Below are 20,856 nucleotides of genomic sequence, written 5' to 3' on the forward strand. Positions count from 1 at the left end.
TCTCGGTCCGCTTCCAAACGAACTCTGGTACGGTTCGTTTAAGGTGTGAATATGACCCGACCTCGATCCGACCCAATTGCAGAAATCCCGCTCAGAAACATACAGCTCGCACAAGTGTTGTTGTTTGCGTTTCAATGGCTTAAATCACTTGTTTTTAAACCACAATGCTTAAAAATGCATGCAAATGATGAGTTTTTGTGACCTTGGCACACAGAAACGTGACGTGAGCGCGCTAAATAGGCTAAAGCTTGCTGCAAAAGTTACCATGAATATGTTGGGGGAAACTAGTAAGGAGATTTTTTAATTATTTATTAATTAACTAGTGTTTTCGGAGTCAGTGCCGCAAAGATGAAATTGATGATCCTGACTCGCCATCTCATCATGGACGCGAAAAGAAATGCATCTTTATGGATTACATAATGAAAGAGTTTGTTTTTTTTTGGATTTGAATTATTTCGTTTTGTGGTCATTTAAAGCTTTCTATAGATATATTCATCATGTCTGTAAGGAAAATATTTGCTATCGGTTCATTTTTGTGAAGTGCTCCTGTTCAACACCGAGGCGGCAAACGCATCCTATTTGTTTTCTTTATTTTACAAAAGCACAACGTTTTGTTGATATTGTGAGTGCACACAAATAAAAATAGACCCTTTACAGTTCCTAACGATGTATTATTCTTACCTGTATGAGCAAAAATGATGGCGTATTTAATTTGTTTCCACTGATGTCCTGAAGCGCGCTTCAGCTTCCACTCTCCGCTCAAACGAGCGCACATTTATATAGGTTAAATGTTTAAACTAACATTGTGATATGCTTTAAGTATTTTACCTATAGATTTTATTTTTGGCAAGTCGTACTTACATCGTACGACATTGTCTCATATGATGCTCATAAGTTTCTTCATATTGCGTTAGTATCTGATAACACCAAATCAGTAAAAGAATAAAAATTGCACTACGAAAGTTCTCCATGATTAGCCTGTTTTGCACTTCCTGTTTTTCCCTGCTTGAGAATTTCTGTCCAGTGAATGGATGACCTTAGCACACGTGTGGTTTTGTTTACAATTTCTGGTTCACTTGCAAAAAGGGCAGTGTGAAAGCGAACCGCACCAAACAAAAAAAATCAACATTGTGTGTGGTCCGGACCAAACCAAGTGAACTAGCGGACTTTCCTGGTGTGAATACACCCTTAGTAACATTTAGTATGCCAGGTTTTGTTTCTTTTTCTTTTGTTTTGTTTTGCATAGTAAAGAACCTCTTTTGGCATCTTTTGATGTCCCATGATGTTTCCCAGGGTTGTCTTTGTCGTGAGGCCGCTTTACCCGCAGCGGTGGAGGGAGGTCAGAGACAGCGCTAAAGTCTCAGATTTGATTGGTCTCTGAATGCCTCAGCAGATGTTAATGAGGAGACCTTGACCGGCTGCCTGGGCTCCCAGAATCCATAGCTATTAGCGTCCCGCTCCGGCGCTCTCTCTTCTCTGCATGAAGCCGCTCAGCTGACAGGTGCTGGATGCGGCCGTCAATTATCAGAGCTGAAAATCTGTGTCAAGCTCCATGAATCGATTCAATAAAGAGGGCAGTGACAGAAGCGTCCACCTCCGCTCACCCTTCATTACCTGCTGAGAGCGTCCTTTGTGACGGACCCCCACCGCCCCTCAATGGGGCGATTATTGGCCGGAATGATCCGATCCGCAGGCATTGATGGACAAATCGTTGGCTTTTTATTAAAACTCTTGATGTTTGGTTACTGTGGGACGTTTGAGGTGAACGAATTGTGTACAAGGGACAAGGAACAGATTATGGATGACTTTAGCATTAAAATAAATGGCTAAAATGTTGATATTTCCATTTATTTAATATACTTTTTGAATTTAAGTAAGTAGTCATTTATTAGAGTTAACTCATCAATTTTTTCAGTGTAAACATATTAAGATAGTGGATAGATTGGGACTTACTTGTAATTATTTTTCTGAATTCCATTTTAATGATTGAATAAAATTGTATTAATAAATACACAACAATTTATTAAAAGTGACAGTCATTTTATTTTTCCCAAATTCCATTTTCATTTTTCCTAAATTATTTTAATTTTTCCTAAATGTTTTTTTTAATTCTGTTTTAATGGAAACATTCAAATTTAGTAATAAAAAGCATATCTAATGAATTGAAATCATAAATCTAATACAATTTAACAGCAAATAATTAAAGTTTAACAAAAAATGCATTTTTAGGGCCCAATTTTTTCCCTAAATTCACACAAATTTAGCAATTTAATAATTTATTTCAATTTTTACAATAATATGGTCCTTTGAAATGTTTAATTTTTTCAGAAATGTATTAATCTTTTAAAATGCAATTTCCTTTTTGGCAAATGTGCTGTTAAAATTCATACATGGAGGAAAAATTGTGAAATTCCTTTAAAAAAAATCATTTAAAAAAATGTATAATTCCACCTAAATTTGTAAATTCCATTTGTTTTGACTGGATTCCGTGATTTTTGTCTCCGTTTTCCACATTACGGAAATCATTATATATATATATATGAAAACCAGTGCTATTTACTTTAATAATGAGTAAAATTAGTGTTGCACTTCCCGTGGAAAGCATTTGATAAGCAGAATTTTGTTTAAAAGGGATGGATACTTTTTTTTTTTATATAAATCACGTCAGCAGAAATTCATCAAATTATATATATAAAAAAGGGTTATTTGCATCATGCAAATAGCATTCGGTATTGTTGAGTGTTTGTGCCATTACGTAATTTGCATGATGATGTTTTTGTGACCTCATCACTTTCTGGTCATCTTTTCTGTTGATGGACCCGATGACCTCCAGAAGCAGACGGGCCATGCTTTGGCACATCCTCACGCTTTCATTCCTCACTCACACGCTCTCATTCTGCTTCAAGGACGTTTCTTGTTCTCAGTCAACAAGGCTTTTTCACAGTGATGCAGAGGAAGCAGCTTCATCTGCGTCATTGTGAGTGTTGCGTAATGCTGATTTTGAATGTGGCACGCTGAAGTGTTTTCATGCAGCGAGAGAAAGCGTGCCAGTTCAGGCCCAGACCAGAGACGTTCATCATACAGTGACAGCAGCGGTGAAATCACCATTATTCACGTCCTCTCGCAAGCAGCCTGCAACCCAACTCGCTGAAGTGAGACGAGAGCGTCAAGAGAAAACAAGCAGCTGAACTGCTCTGAGACAATTTTATTATGTTAGGGTATAATAGAGTTATATTAGGAATAAAACCCTAATATTGTTAGAAATGCGAGAGGTTTGACTTCTCAAATTAAGTGTATCTTCCCTCTTCAGTTTGCTTTAGATGATAATGTATTTTGTATGATTACATTTTGTTTTTATTGTTAGTTTTTTTTGTTTATTGCTTTTTAAACGTTAAACAGCTCAAATATTTTCCCTTTTTAAATTAATAGTTTTTTATATGTATGATTGTTTTTCTTTTTTAATTATTATTTTAATAACAGAAATTATTAATAATTAGTATTATAATTATTAATTATAGTTTTATAATTTATACTGATTTAATCATTAGTATTTCACAGGTAACATTACAATTTATTTATTTTTATTTTTATTTTTATTTACAAAAAGCATTTTTTTCATTAAATGGCAGGTAATTGTTGTACTACAAGTTTATGGCTGCTTGCCTTAGTTTCTTATGATATCTTTTTTGGAAATTGCAAAGTCAGAAAGAAGCTTTAACAATGATTACATTACAATTTAGATATGTTTAAATATATAATGCAAAAATCAAAGCTGATTGGAAAAAGTCCTTCCATTATTGAATATTTAACTACTTAATTAAGGTTTTTATAATTGGGTGGCATTGGAAAACAGTCCTACTTAGTGTTACCCTCCCTTTAACCACCATGCATGTTCTTCTGTCTTTCTCATATCTGAACATTATTTCGATTTGACTCATTTTTCAAACTTGAAATGCGTTGTATCTGCAGTATCTTTTCTGACAAGGGCAGATTTGAATGCAATGCATTTGTAAACAAATATTGTTTCAGTCCAGTCCTGCGCCATCATGCCTGAGATATTTGAGAGAACGGCTCCATCTGTTTTTGATGCTCACCAGCAGTGTGAAGAGCTCGGCTATCAAATCAGCCCTGACACATGTTTAACATCAGGAGGAATCGCTTCCCATTAAATAGTGGAAAGAATTACCGTTGTTTTACTTCGCAGTCCTTTGAGTTAAGAACTCTGGCAAATGTTCCAGCACAAATGGACGGTTTTTTAATTCTCAGTCTGTGATCTGTAGGGAACGAGTCACACATGTATGACTTTGATTCAGGCTGAGCTGTGATGCTGCTTATTCATCAGCAGAGAAATCTTAGTGTGGTCTCTCTCGCTCTGACAGGTTTAAAACGCTGATTAATCACATCACGTCACTGCCCGGCCCTTTACTTCACTGAAGCTATGATATTAATATGCAAAACAGGTCAAAAACAGAAATAAACAAAACATTCATGTTATTAGATTAAGTTTTCAAAATTGAGAGGTTTTAAGTCTGACTCGAATTAAGTGCATCTTCCCTCTTCGCTTTGTTTTAGATGATATTAATGTATTTTGTATGTACGATTACATTTTGGTTTTTGTGTAGTAAAGAAACGGCACACATTAAATCACGCTCTTATGAAGATTTTTTGTCGACTTGTTGAAGAATGTTTTTCTCTATTTAAAATTGAAAAAATATTGTGTTTAGTATTTTCGAGGTATGATTACATTTTATTTTATTTATATATTTTTTATTTATATTTGTATTTAGTTAATAAATTATTTATTTTAATATATATTTGAATAATACAAATTTAGTGTCATTCAGTATTTCACAGGCATGATTACATTTTAGTTTATTAATTACACATTTTAATCAAATTTCTAGTATTTTAATAGAAATTTGCTGTCATTTATAATTTCATGGGTACAATTAAATTTTATTTGTTTATTAGTTATTGCAATGATCTTAATTTATTATTATTTTAATAGTAGGAATATATTGTTATTTACTATTTCATAGGTATAATTACATTTAGTTATTTATTTTGCATTGTAAAAAAAGTTTTTTTTTTACATTATTTTTATTTTTGCATTTTACAAAATCACATAAATTTTTATCTAAATCTTATGATGCATGCAAAATTACTGAATGCAGATGAACCCTTAATTAATGCAATATTTACTCCAAATTCACAATAAGAATATTTAAAGCGAATATAAAATATTATATAAATCATATAATGCATACAAATTGCTGAATGCAAATAATACATTATCTGATGCAATATTTATTACTACCGTAATTCACCACATACTATTTGAAAACAGCCAATAGGTTTTAATTTAATGACAAGGCTGTTCATATTTTTTGGTATTGGAACACTTCTGTTAATTGGCTAAACAGGTACAGTTATCAGACGATGCATGCATCTTAAAATGCACATTTGCATATGTATATAGCAGTTGGTATAATGATTTATCAAAGTTGTTTCTGTGTTTTCTGCTTAGAGATTAATAGTGTCTAATTGAAAATTAGTTTTAATACCTTATGCACTACAGTAATCTTCTTTTAAGGATATTGAAAACATGTTTACTCGTAAACAAGCCAAATGAACAGTGAATGTGCATGAATTGGGCCTTATGTGACTTTAAACGATGAAGCAGCTTATTAGCAGATCACTCCTTTACTGCAGTTTGGCCTTGACATGTTAGAAACGGAGAAATAAGTCACATTATCTCACCAGCTGCAATGTGAAACCAGCAAGTCAAGCGTGGCGTGTTGCATTACTCTGTTATCGGAGCTGTGGATGGATTGAATCTGAGCTGTAATCTTGCATCACGTGCTCCAGCGGCGGGATGTGCTTCTCCATGTCAGATTTCACTCGCCCTTCATTCCCACACTAATTGCCATCCCAAACAAATCCAACACCGTCATAACAGAGAAGAAGTCATGAGAATCAACTGTACGTCACAATCAATCAGTTCTTTTAAAGAATAAGAGATGGGAAATGTTCAGCATTCACAGCACATTTGACTAACAGGATGTTCAATTAAACGATTCATTAGGAGTGTAAATGGGTCAATTATGACTACATGTTGACTTTAACATGGGCTCCCATGCCAAGCTAATCTCCCGCTGTGTTTGAAGGGAAACTGAGCGCATTAACCTTCTGCAGGAGAAGTCAAACATTCTTCTGTTTAGATGCACTGCTTTACACTGATCCCGTCGTCTGCGTGTCACATTAGGACTCGCTCTGTTTTTGTGCACTGTTAATGTATTTTTCTCTTGCTGTTTGTCAACAATTCAAGCTAAGAATGACTGCTTTCAGTGTGTGTCACATGACAGGGTCTCATTTGGTAAATGTAATTCAGTGATTTGGTTTACAGTATAGAGCAGGCCGATACATGGACTTTGTTTATTGCCATCAGCTAATAATCATTCTCAGATTATATTAACTGCTAAAAAAAATGTCAGTTTAACGTGTTAAAAATATTTAATGCAATTAACGCAGGAGCGGAGCTAGGGTCGGGCACCCCACTCACAACTGCTGCTTCGGTCTCTTTTTTTTCTTGACAAGAATTGCATTTATTTAGAAGCAGAACATCTTTACGACCTCATCAAACGGGAGACTTATTAGACACTCCAACTCCAACTTCACCTCAGCACCAGGCGCGAGTCAAACGAGCTCAGAAAAGGTACGGGTGACGAGGACATTTAAAATATTCTCGAAAAAAATTATTATACTGAATAAATATTATTATTATAATGAGTAAATATTGTGTAAATAGAGTTTACATAATTTCAGCATTGTCTCATTTGGCATTAATAAATTGAATTATATTTATTTTATTATATATAAATTATCAAAATGTTTTTTTGTTTTTATGGTAGACAGATTATAGAATTACTAGAATTAATTGAGCATGGCTCATGGCCATTAAATGTTCATTCCTCTTCCAAAATTTCTATTTTCAATTTATTTATTTTTTTGTAAATTATAAATATGCTAATAAATAAAACATATAATATTGAGTAAATATTGTTGGGTAAATATTATGTAATTGTGTTTATTTAAATAATATGTAATTTGTGTGTAATTTCAGCAGTATCTCATTTAGCATTAATAAATTTTATTATATTTTTAAATATCAAATAAAATAATAAAATATAGTTTTTTTTTAAATGGTGCATAAATTATAGGAAAAATAGAATTAACTGTGCATGGCTAAGGCCAATTAATACAAATGTTCATTCCCCAAGTGTCAATTCCAAATTTATTTATTGGAAATTTTAAATATTCTCTAAAAATATTTTATATTGAATAAATAATATTATAATATTGAGTAAATATTGTGTAAAATGTGTTTATTTAATTTCAGCATTGTCTAATTTGACATTAATAAATTTAATTATATTTATTGTATTATAAAATAAAATACTAACATATTTTTTTAATGATAGATAGATTTATTTATTGGATGTTGTATAGCTTGAATGATTATTATTGTTCTCACATGAAGAGCATTTTCTCGTGGTTTACAGGAACTATTCCCATGAGTGCGAGTGAATGATGACAGAATTTCAGTCTTTTGGATGAGCTGTTAACTTCCTTTAAGGTTTTCTCATTTGTACCGTCTCGCTTGAGCTTCCTGTTAGCTGTAATGGAAACGTGTCGAGTCCTGACAGAAAGCAGACTGATGCTGTCATACGGCCGTGTGCATTTATCTGTGGGAATGAATGAAGTGATTGTGTCTTGTTGTAATGTATTTGTTTAGGCTTGAGGATGTTGTGTGACGGCGCGATTGCAGCTTGAGTTGATTTCTCTGGCATCCTCCATTAAATGGACACGTCTGCTGTCTGAATGTCAGCGCAGTCTAAATGTTTTCATTTGTGTCAACTGCCGTACGCAGAGCTGCAGATGGGAAACACTTTCTAGAGCATTGTGGGGAAAATGAGTAAATCCATCTCATGACCTAACTGGTGGTGTGTAGCTTAAAAAGTCTTACACTGCATGGCAAACTCAAGCACCTATAATACCCTTATTTATAGCCCACAGTTATGAAAAACCAATAGAAATATCTGGGAATTAAAAAAATTAGGTCTGGAAGAGTCATTTCTGAGAGTCAAATTTCAAATTCATGTGAACATGCATTTTCCAGTATGATGACAGAGCGTATTATTATATAGTGTATATAATAATGTATTAGAAAATAAAAAATTTAAATATTGATTTTCAATAGATAGATAGAAACAGTGATGACATATGATATGTAATGCTATTGTATTATGTATGAAATATTTTTTTATATATAGTTAAATGTATAGATTGGTTTATTTATATTATTTATTAGCTATACAGTTAGTGCTGGGCGGTATGACCAAAGATGTATATCACGGTATTTTTCAAAATTATACCGGTTTCATGGTACATGACGGTATTTTTTTTTTTTGCTCTTTGTGCTCTTTGTGAGTGCAATCTCATATATATATTAGTGGTGTCAAAACGCAGGCGATTAATTTGTTCAGTTTAACGCGTTAAAAATAATTAACGCGGGGCGGGGCGGGGCTAGGGTTGGCCACCCCACTCACAACTGCTGCTTCTGTCACTTTTTCTCTTGACAAGAAGTGCATTTATTCAGTCGCAGAACGACTGAGAACGGGAGGCGTTTCAGACGCTTGCTCCACTTCACTTCGGTACTGTGCTCGCAGCGCGTGCTCTTCAGTTGCACGCACAAAGGCGCCGGCGCGCGCTGTAGCCTGTATCCTTTCATATCAAAGCCCGAAATAAACTACTTGCATGCAATGACGTGGTAGGTTAAGTCATGAAGTTACCAAAAAGACAATTAAAGCGGCCTTGAAATAAAAAATACAATGTTTATTTGCTGGCCACACACTATTTTTTTTATTTATTAAAACCCACTCAAAACACCTTATATACCCTGTAACACCGGTAAGTACCTATAATACCTTTTTATAACCCACAGTCATGAAAAACCTGGAAATATCTGTGAATTTAAAAAAATGTAGCTTTGGAGAAGTCATTTCTGTGAGTCAGATTTGAAAATCATGGACATTTCTATAGAGAATTGCTTTTTTCTTGGCTTTAACTTGCTCTTTGAGAGTGCAATCTTATCCTGTATTCACATGCTTCAATTATCCAGTAATTAAAGTGGGAAAGTTATGGAAATTCGTTGGTCAAAAGGCTTGGGAAACCTCTGTAATAAAGATGTGCTCTGAGTGGTTTTGGTTGAGAGTTTCTGCTTAAAGACTAAATGTAAGTAGTTGCTTTGGGGCAGAGAGATGCTCTTGTAATTTCGTTAACACTGATGCGCCTCGTCTTGGCATGTGAGGACTCTCATAGTTTTACTTCTCTAATTCTGCTTCTATTCGTAGATGCCACTCGGTGGTATTTAACTCCAAACGTTAATGAACGGCCTCATCACATCAATGGCCATCATAGAATTTTTATAGTGAGTCATAAAGTGCCTTAAGAATAAAGAAGTGACCCAGAGTGGGGATAATTACAGGCTGGCTAATAATGAAGTGTTCCCACAATCCTGACTGCTGCTGAGAAGCATTCTCAGGCTTTCTCAGGTCAATCTAACCTGCTTATTGGCACCATGTTCCTCTCACACCCTTATTACCCTTTCAGCCAGAGCCAGCAGAGCTGCAGTTTTGCCTTCAATGATTGCAGGTTATTACTTGGTCCATCTAACACACCCGATTTAACTCGTCAGCTCATTAATAGAGACTTTAAGACCTGAAGTGGGTCAGAAAAGGTAAAAGGAGTTGAGAGAAAATATGATGCTTGTCAGATCCGCGTCACGTTCTGCAGCGGCAGCTCTTAAAGAAATAACGGCCAAAATAACCTAATAACCAGCTGCTGTGATGTCTATTAATCAAAGGACAAAGAAAAAAAAAAGAGGAAAAAAGAACTTTTGTAGCTTTAAGGATTCATCTATATTTAATTTAGAATTTAGTGTTTGACAACTTCAATTTCTGTTTCTGTATATTTCCTACTTGCTGAAGGGACCCACAGTCATGAAAAACCTGGAAATATCTGTGAATTTAAAAAAATGTAGCTTTGGAGAAGTCATTTCTGTGAGTCAGATTTGAAAATCATGGACATTTCTATAGAGAATTGCTTTTTTCTTGGCTTTAACTTGCTCTTTGAGAGTGCAATCTTATCCTGTATTCACATGCTTCAATTATCCAGTAATTAAAGTGGGAAAGTTATGGAAATTCGTTGGTCAAAAGGCTTGGGAAACCTCTGTAATAAAGATGTGCTCTGAGTGGTTTTGGTTGAGAGTTTCTGCTTAAAGACTAAATGTAAGTAGTTGCTTTGGGGCAGAGAGATGCTCTTGTAATTTCGTTAACACTGATGCGCCTCGTCTTGGCATGTGAGGACTCTCATAGTTTTACTTCTCTAATTCTGCTTCTATTCGTAGATGCCACTCGGTGGTATTTAACTCCAAACGTTAATGAACGGCCTCATCACATCAATGGCCATCATAGAATTTTTATAGTGAGTCATAAAGTGCCTTAAGAATAAAGAAGTGACCCAGAGTGGGGATAATTACAGGCTGGCTAATAATGAAGTGTTCCCACAATCCTGACTGCTGCTGAGAAGCATTCTCAGGCTTTCTCAGGTCAATCTAACCTGCTTATTGGCACCATGTTCCTCTCACACCCTTATTACCCTTTCAGCCAGAGCCAGCAGAGCTGCAGTTTTGCCTTCAATGATTGCAGGTTATTACTTGGTCCACAAATGATTCGACATGCTTGTAGGATATTGTATCTGAGAATGTAACTGGTTCTGAGTTGTTGTCTTTGTGGTGTCATTAATGCCAGCTTTATGCCTTTAAGACACAATATACTCAGTATAATGTAATGGCATCAACAGATGGCAGGAAAGTAGCACTTGTTAATTTCAGAATGGAAAAATATCAACTGATCTATCATTACTTACATTATGACTTGACATGACTAGTGGTAGAGCAATATTTTTAGACTTGGAGTGATAATATATCAGACTTATAGGATATACTGGATACCCAATTAAATTTTTTTCAATTCAGGTTTATTTGTATAGCGCTTTTCAGATTGCAAATTGTTGCAAAGCAAATTTACAGCAAATTAAATTTCTACAATATTTAGTAGTAGCTTATCAGTGGTGACTGTCAGTTTTAGTGTTGTCATGGTACCAAAATTTCAGTATTCGGTACCAATACCAGTGAAAATCCACGGTTCTCGGTACCCAAGCAAAACACAAAACCATGCTAATTAAAAATTTTTACTATACTTTCATTTAATCCAAACTGTGTACATATTTAATTTTAAAGGGATTTTGAGTTATTCAGCCAAGAATAACAACTAAGTTAGCTAAAAAAAAATAGTTTTTCTGACTGATATGACACCCATCACTGTAGTTATCAGTAAGAACAATTTTTTTTATTCATTATTTAATTATTTTTGTAATACTTTTTTATTTTACAAACCAGTTTACAGGACAGGCTTAGAAATGGGATAGTCGGGTCTTATGACTAGATGAAATGAAAGTAGCATTTATACAATTGTTATTTATCTCAAAATGGGCAAATATCAACTGATCTATTATTATCACTAGTCATGTCAAGTCATACTTTAAGTACAGTGATATTTTTAGACATTTTAGATATATTATGACTTATGAGTGCTAATTAGTGGTTAAACGGATCGTAGTTGATCCGTGATTCGTACGGACCAAGCCCCACGGTTCGGCACGCATGTGATCCGCGGATTAATTGCAAAATTTAACCATAATAGAATGAAAGTTTATCAATTGTACGTGTTTACACACACCAGCGATTTTAAACTATTCTAGCGAAAGAAAAGGCGAAATGGAACTCGATTCGTTACTTGCGCGCTGTTTTCTATCACAGCCGCACAAACATGAAGCTCGCACATGCAGAGAGGCGCGTTTGACTGCGCGCGAACACCGAACTGAACCATCTTTCCTATCTCACTCACTCCTTGCCTTTGAACAGACGCATATACACATAAAATTATGACAAAATACAGATCTCGACAATCATTGTGGCAAATACAGTCTGTTGTGTCTTAAGTGAACGAGAACAGCTGATAAAGAAATCGGATGTGTATCATTAGGCTATATTGTATCCATGCATCAGGTCTTAAAGGGGCAGCAGCCTAATAATACCTGCTGCTGTCATTATGCTCATCAAACCACAAAACACGTTTTTGACAAAGATGAATCTATTTTTTTATTTATACAGTGAACACTATGCAGTTTTATTTTACACTTAATTATTACATTTCTGTATCTAAATACTACCGACCTTATTTGTAACATTGTTCTGTTGTATTTATCTATGCTTGTAATTTGTGTAGCCTTTGTTCTTATTTTTACTGGCTGTTCACTTGTCTCTTTAATAATGTTTGAACTTTCTTAGGCTAAGAGTTTTTGCTGTGGTATCGTACTTATGGAAAGCAAAGTTACATAGATTTTTTTTCTTGCTGATCCGAAAAACGATCCGATCCGTGACTCAAAAACCGTAATATGATCCGAACCGTGAGATTTGTGATCCGTTGAACCACTAGTGATAATATATCGGACATTGGCCACTCAGCACTGTAGTTTTCAGTAACTGCATTTTTTTATTTTTTTTTAAAACAATTATATTATATTTTTATTTAGTTATTTAATTTTATTTTTGTTTTTATTTGATTTATTTTTTGGAAGAAATTGCTGTTTTTATTTTTGTTTTTTTAATAATTGTTTGTTGCTCTTGTAAGTTTGCCCTTGTATGTACGTGTACGAACCACTTTACAGGGCTGGCATAGAAATGGGTTAGTCGTGTCTTGTGACTCTGTGCTAGTGATGGTATCACCTTCCAGAATCCTCAGATAGGCCTTGTTCTGTAATCTTACCCATGTCATGGTATCGCTTTTGATCCCATGATTGGTCTGTGGGCCACTTTCCAACCTTCTCCTGTGTCTTAAGTTTGGCTCTTTAATTGGAAAATTTCTGCCCATTTTGTTTTTAGCTTCCAAGCTTATAATGATCTATTGCACAGTTCAGCCATTATGATGTCAAGCCATTATTGTGTCTGAACTAGTCATCAATACCCATTTTCTCTTTTTCAGATGCAGCAGCTGTTCTATGAGAATTACGAGCCAAACAAGAAGGGCTACATCCGTGACCTCCACAACAGCAAGATCCACCGGGCCATAACCCTTCACCCCAACAAGAACCCGCCGTACCAGTATCGCCTGCACAGCTACATGTTGAGCCGCAAGATCGCGGAGCTGCGCCACCGCACCATCCAGCTCCACCGCGAGATCGTGCAGATGAGCCGCTACAGCAACACCGAGGTGCACAAGGAAGACCTCCAGCTGGGCGTGCCTCCGTCCTTCATGCGCTTTCATCCCCACCAACGTGAGGAGGTGCTAGAATGGGAGTTCCTCACGGGCAAGTACATTTTCTCATCCTCAGACGGGCAGCCTCCGCGTCGGGGCATCGACTCCTCGCAGAAGATGGCGCTGGACGACATCATCATGCAGGTTATGGAGATGATTAACGCCAACGCCAAGACGCGAGGAAGAGTCATCGACTTCAAAGAGATCCAGTACGGATACCGAAGGGTCAACCCCATGTACGGGGCCGAGTACGTACTGGATCTGCTGCTGCTCTACAAGAAGCACAAAGGGAAGACCATGACGGTGCCCGTAAGGAGGCACGCCTATCTCCAACAGACCTTCAGTAAGATCCAGTTCTTGGAAGACGAGGAGATGGACGCCCGAGTCCTGGCTGCTAGGATCAACCAAGACTCGGACTCGCTGTCCTTCCTGTCCAACTCTCTCAAGATGCTCGTCCCGTTCAAGCTGAGCAGCCAAGCAGGCGTCGAACAACACGAACCCAAAGAGAAGAAGATCAACATCCTGGTGCCCCTGGCGGGACGCTACGAGATCTTCGTACGCTTCATGGCCAACTTCGAGAAGATTTGCCTGATTCCCAACCAGAACGTCAAGTTGCTGATTCTGCTCTTCAGCACGGACAACAACACGGAGCGCATTAAGCAAATCGAGCTCATGAGGGAGTATCACATGAAGTATCCCAAAGCCGACATGGAGATCCAACCAGTTTCTGGACCCTTCTCCCGTGCTCTGGCCCTGGAGGTCGGCTCGGCCCACTTTACCAATGATTCCTTGCTCTTCTACTGTGACGTGGACTTACTGTTTACCCCCGACTTCTTGACCAGATGTCGCGGGAACACCATACTTGGGGAACAGACGTACTTTCCCATCATCTTCAGCCAGTACGACCCTAAGGTTGTCTACGCTGGCAAGGTGCCCAGCGACAACCACTACGTGTTCACATCCAAAACAGGCTTGTGGAGACACTACGGTTACGGGATCGTCTGCATCTACAAAGGAGACTTGGTCAAAGCGGGTGGGTTTGACGTCTCCATCCAAGGCTGGGGACTGGAGGACGTGGACCTATTTAACAAATTCGTCCAGTCCGGGATCAAGCTGTTCCGCAGCACGGACACCGGCATCGTGCACGTCCACCACCCTGTGGTTTGCGACCCAAACCTCGATCCCAAGCAGTACAAAATGTGCCTGGGATCCAAAGCATCCTCACACGGCTCCACGCAGCAACTCGCGGAGCTGTGGTTGGAAAAGAACAACCACGGCTTCCGAAAGATCTCGAACTCTAATAACGAATCAGTGAGGACAGAATAGACCCGGCAAGTGCACACCCACCCGTCTGTCTTCCTCTTTATGGTGTTTTTTAACTACCTTATTTATTTTTTACAGAAAAGACTTCTGTGGATATATTTTGACATAAGAACTGGTTTTGTAAACTGTACAGGAGCAGCGCGACATCTTCAGACTCGGATCTTTTTTTAGCAGTGTAAGGAACGTTGACGTAAGGAGATCTATTTTACCAATCCAATACTGAGCATTATATTTATGGCACCTCTCATACAGACTGCTGTGTACCTCGCCTGAAAATGCGTCGTGATAGAGTCATAGAGGGAGTTTGGACACGGACATGTGGTGTCTGGCAATTGGTAAATGTTTATTTGTGAATGTTTACAGAGAGCTACAAACAAGTGATTCATTCTTGGGAAAGGGGATCTATAAAATAACAATCTTAATTGTGACAATTAAGGGCCATTGATCAAAAGTTTCTCCTTTTTTTTGGCTTTCGGTTTGTTTTTCCAGTTTATTTGTCTGGGGGAATCCATAATAACACTGTTTTGTTTCCAATGATTTTGATTTATGTTTTATTGACTTCTGTGAATGAAACTGCTGGATGTAGATCTTTCCAACTCATTCCCACTGTCTAATTTATTGAACGTTCGGTCTCGTACGATATCGGGCTTATGTATATTAGAGATTGTATAACCATCTCAGTCATGGATAGTGTTTTTGTTCCTCTACGTTTTCCTCTCTCTATCTTGAATTGCTTTGATTACCAAAGACTTTTTTGCACAGTTGATGTAGGTGATTTTTGTTCGAGCATGCTTGTGTATGTGTGCATGTGTGGATGTCCGAATGCAAGGTAGTGGAGCAGGAAAACATGAATTGTACTGTAGGATGGCGGTACCGATGACCAGATTTCTATTCTACATGGCTCGATGAACGTATGTCGACAACAAGCCACTTAGCAATCTATTTTCTTGTTTCATTTGATCAGAGTTTGTTTGCTCCTGTTCGTTATTTAAGTACAGGCCATTCTCGTGTGATTGAGCCATGCACTCCACAGAGGGAATTGGCCTAAATTGCCGCCTCGCCTTCTAAAACGAGGACTGATCTCCCACAGTAGTCTTGTTTTGTTTTTTTTACTTTTTTTTTTCGCGTTCTTTTCTGGGGCGTTTTCATACTTCAGTTCTCTGTTAGCCCCAATACAACTGGGACAAAAGTTTTATATTTAATAAAATGGAAAATGTTTATCAAAATGCATGATGTTTTGATTTCTACATCCAAGATGTGCCATGCCTTTAAGTTTCATCTCATTTGGTTTACCTTTAAATTGCTTATCAGAGCATCCAAATGCAGTCGAACGCTTTTACAGGTACATTCCAGATTCAAAACTAGTTGCGATCTATCGGTAACTCACAAACAAACAGATGTTTACAGTAATGTGCCTACATGTATTTTTCTGTACAAAAATGTGTTATCTGATGTGTAAAGTCATCTAAATCATCCTTTTAGCAGTAAAACAGCTTTTCAATGACTATTAGCAGCTTTTACCCAAAGCGATTTTTATGCAAGGATGAAGAAAATTTTGTCTACAAGCATCTTCACAGGGAATCTAACCGCTGACCTCAGTTGAGCAAATTTGTGTAGTTCCTGTGTATTTTTCATCATATAAACAGTCTCTTGCCAGTATCCTTGCCAGTATCTTGCGAAACTTACCAGGTTTACCGGCTCTGCATTGTTAACGATTGGATCAGAACGATTGGATTTAACTTTGCACAAACAAGGTTAGTAAACAGTCTTTCACACAACCTAAGATACAATGACTTCCATTGTAGGACATTACTGTTTTTATGAGTTGTGAAACGATGATATAGCTTAACTTGCATTAAACCCTGAACATGAACTATAAGAAAACAACTAGAGTATCTATCAAACCTCATGTGTTGCAAAGATTTTGACCCAGAGAGGAATTTCTTCTTCGTGAAAATGCTAGTTAATTATCACATTGGACTAAAACTGACTTTGCTCAAACAGGGTATAATAACTTCCCAAAGTTAGGTAATTTTTGTACTTTTCTGGTTAAAAGGTGTTTTTCCCCACCTTTTTACACTTGTAGTGTTCCCATTCAAAAATGATTGCATACAAAAAAATAGCTCATAAATCTCTCATTATGGTATGTTGTTACCAAAAATGGTTTTCTTTCAGTTAGCACAGGTTTTTTTAATTTCTTTTTGAATTGATTGATCGTAGGCGTCGTTGATCTGTATTTATGCACCTCTGTTTATGAGTGAATTTGCCAAATTTATCCACAAATAATGCTTTTTTCACTCAAAAACTAAGGTGCATAAGATCAAATCAGTGAGGACTATGATCGATCAGTTCCAAAAGAGAAACACAAAACCCATGCTTAATTGAAAGAAAACAAGTTGACAATATAATATTGGTGATAATATAGCATACTGACAGATTTACAAGCACTTTTTAAAAGGCCAAACACCAAATCAGGTGAGGATCTTCAGGGTTAATTAGCCAGAGTGAAATTACATTTTAAAAAATGAAATTGTTTCTTACAAAGCCGAGTTGTGACCTGGTAGAAGAGTTCAGAAACGAGGAATTGATGGTGACTGGCAAACATTCCAGGTAATTAAAGGAGGCCCCAAAACTGCAACGGGCAACAAGCATCACCTTCATGAAATGTAAGTCTTCATGCGCACACACATGTGGAGAAACTTCCCACGTAAGCAAAAGCCAAGACCTGAATCGATTCACCTTTCCTGCCGTTGACCGTTGCTCGGTCTAAAACAAATAAGCTATACCTTTTTCAAAATCAATGCTTTCGAGAGATCTTTTTCCGTTCTGTTACGGTTCTGTTCCAAAACCTCGTAGGCTGCCTACATGGACTGCATTTTTCATGTGCTTTCGGCATGAAACCTGTGCCAAAATGTAGGCCGCATTGTTATAAGATACCTTAAACTTCCATTGCATGTATCTTTACTTAAATGAAATTAAACTTAATGAAAAATCAATGCAAGGTGGCAGATGAACAGAGAAATGTTCATTATAAATAAGATAAAAAATGTTATGCTTTTTGATTATAAGTTTACAAGACTGTTTCGTTGTCATATTGAGGACTGAAACAGCCTCTTTTCAGGTCATAAATGTGCCTCAGTAGGCAGTGAGCAGCTCACTAGGTTTTGGAATGGAGCCCATGTCTCTACCATTTTCCTCAAATGTTTCTGCCCTGAGAGTGGATTCTAATCTGCCTTGTGGTTTTCTTTTTTCCTGCTTAAGATTGAGTCACAGCACCTTTTGGGGACAGCCCTGCGCGATTGTGCAATTCCCTTTATATGATTCAGCAGATATCTCTGCGTTTGACATGAGCTGCCTGTGTTTCGTTTGACCCACTGCTCCTGATATTACACACACACACCTTTAAAATAACATTCTTTGCGGGGCACTTGAGGAATGAGCAGGTTTAGAGGTTTTGCTTGAGAAACTGAGAGGAGTTCTTGTCTGTACTTGAATATCTGTGGTTTTCTTAGCGAGTAAGCTATGTTCATTTAAATACATTTATTTTCTTTCTCAACATTTGGCTAAATCCAACAGTAATACCCCAGTTTTTTCCCCCAGTTATACGTTTAATAAAGTGCTGGTTACTAATATTAAAAATCAGTTCTTTTATAATTTATTGTTAGAATTTCAAAGAAAAGAGAAATACACCTGAAGGGACCATGCATTTTCCATTACAAATACACACACACACACACACACATACACATATATATATATATAAAATAATGAAACCTTAAAAATTAATACCTTCTATAAAATGTACGAAGACTAACTAAAAGTGATCAATAAAAAAAATCTAATTCAGAATGACTATAATAGTATATCATACTACAATAACACGCGCGCACACACATATAGTTATGGTTAGTTATAAATTATTATAAAACTCTATGCTTTCTACATAAATACTTATCTAGCTAACTAACATTCCTGTCTGTAACCCAGAGTCAAAACCATAATACACTGATATTAGACCCAGATATTCAGTAGTGTTGCCAACATGGCTTTTTATACACCCCCAGTATTAAATACTTGGTTTCATTCTTGATTATAACCACAGAGGCTTTAACTTATAAACAACCATTTAACCATTACAAAATCAAATAAAGTAAATCTTCAACCACAACCATACAAACCTCATATAACAGAGTTTCTGATGTTCTTTCGAGGAACATCCTGACGTTGCAGAGCTGATAAGCTTTAGACTTCATGGAACCAACTGCTGCTTTGCAAATAAGTTTGTGTTTTGCATAGCAGTCGATGTGCTTATTGATAAGTAAGATGGAAACAAACATGTCAGGACCAAAACTGAATGCCCTCTTTGTTAGGTTGCCATCTCTCTCTTTTCATGAACATGAATTAGCAGTTCTACGTTGTTCAAATTGCGTCCTGAAGGAAAGATCTGCCACTGACCAGTGTGCAACTGAATGTTCTGGTTTAATGTGTTTTAGTTCTGAGCCAGAAGAGCTGAAACCGGATTAATAATGGTGGCTGGATCTTGTTAAGTCTCGCTTGAACAGCATGCAATTGGTTTTAATGTGAAACCGTGTTGTGTCATCACCTGGCTTTCAAAAAACCAAATATTACCCAGCCATGATTTTTCCTGGAATCTTGCTGCCAGTTTTTGGCGTGAATCTCTGTGGCTTGGCTTACGGCTTATGCTGTGAGGTGGATGTGTTTGAAAGTGCAACTAAATTACTAGTTTCTGAAGTCCTTCACTGATGCGACTGGTTCTGATCTGTATCAAACCAAGAGATTTATTTCTTTGGTGGACTGGTTGAAGATCCAAGCTGGAAAAACCGTTCTAGTTCAGTGAATGACAAATGTTCCCTCACCATACATCCTCTTTTTCCACCTCTAAATTGCCTAAAATGTCCAGGTTTTGGCTTTGTTTTCCTATTGTTTTCATACTTGCTGAAGGTAATGACTGAAAAGTAGTTTGACCAATAGCGTGCAGGCATTGTACATAATCGACCAATCAAATGCGAGAAGGCGGGATCTTCAGTGAACAGTCAAAGCAATCAAACATATAAATGTAAAGTATGTGGACTGTAAAGAGCACGTCAATAAGAAAACAAAGACAAAACCCGGACATTTTAGGGAATTTAGAAATCCCGGCCACAAACCTTTGGATAATCATATCAGATGCATAAGTAATAGCTAATTTGGTGTTCAGCTGTAATTCAGTTTTTCGGTTCATACTCCAAAGTTTGTATCCACCTCATCTGACAATAAATAAACAAATGTTCAGTAAACACTGCAGGAGTCATGATTAAACTGAGTTTTAGGGGGAAAAAACTGCTCTGTCGCAGATCGCAGTACATTTATTCAGACGTGACCTAAAATACTGATATCTGAGTCAGCTGTTTATACTGTAATTATTACTCCATTAATTTCTACCTATGAAAGCCATTTTCCACCATGGAATAAAAATAATTCTGAGTTTAAATCTCACAATTCAGACTTTTTTCTAAAAAAAATTATGAAATCAGAATTGTGAGCATGAAAACTCACACTTCTAAAAAAAAAAAAAACTGAATTGCGAGACAAACTCAGAATTCTTACTCTTTCTTGCAATTTTATCTTGCAAATCTTTCTTTTTTTATTTTTTATTGTGACCTCACAATTCTGGTTATTTCTCTGTTGCAAATTTATATCTCCAACTTTTCATCTCAGAATTGTGAGTTTATATCTCTCAATTCTGACTCTTTTCATTATTATTTTAAATTGCGACTTTTTATCTCACAGTTCTGACTTTTTCTTGCAATTGCGTATTCATATCTCACAATTCCGACTTTTCTGTTGAGATTTGCGAGTTTTTATTATAAACTCGCAATTCTAAACACAATATAAAAAGTCGCAAATATGTTTAAATTTTTTTTTATTCATTTATTTTTATTGTATTTTTTATTTTGACTCTTTCGTGAACATAAGAGGCCTGTTTTTAATCATATTGACAGAATAATCAGCCAATCACAGCGCGATGGAGGCACTGCCTCCTGTCACGTGACACTTTCCTCGCGTTCGAAGCCGTTCCGAAGTCTCTGCGGGT

General features: G+C 36.6%; 1 protein-coding gene across 1 annotated transcript in view; it reads left to right on the top strand.

The window, feature by feature from the left end:
* LOC107755644 (chondroitin sulfate synthase 1-like) overlaps positions 1-15,992 on the top strand; it is a 115,783-nt gene extending 99,791 nt beyond the window's left edge. Inside the window, exon 3 of the mRNA XM_016572535.1 lies at positions 13,167-15,992. Coding sequence (XP_016428021.1) covers positions 13,167-14,765 — 1,599 coding nt within the window. The 3' untranslated portion in view covers positions 14,766-15,992. The remainder of the gene's footprint in view (positions 1-13,166) is intronic.
* The last annotated feature ends 4,864 nt before the right edge of the window (positions 15,993-20,856 follow it).

The sequence above is a fragment of the Sinocyclocheilus rhinocerous genome, unplaced genomic scaffold (genome assembly GCF_001515625.1).
Source record: "Sinocyclocheilus rhinocerous isolate Xijiao unplaced genomic scaffold, SAMN03320098_v1.1 scaffold3186, whole genome shotgun sequence".
Classification (NCBI taxonomy): domain Eukaryota; kingdom Metazoa; phylum Chordata; class Actinopteri; order Cypriniformes; family Cyprinidae; genus Sinocyclocheilus; species Sinocyclocheilus rhinocerous.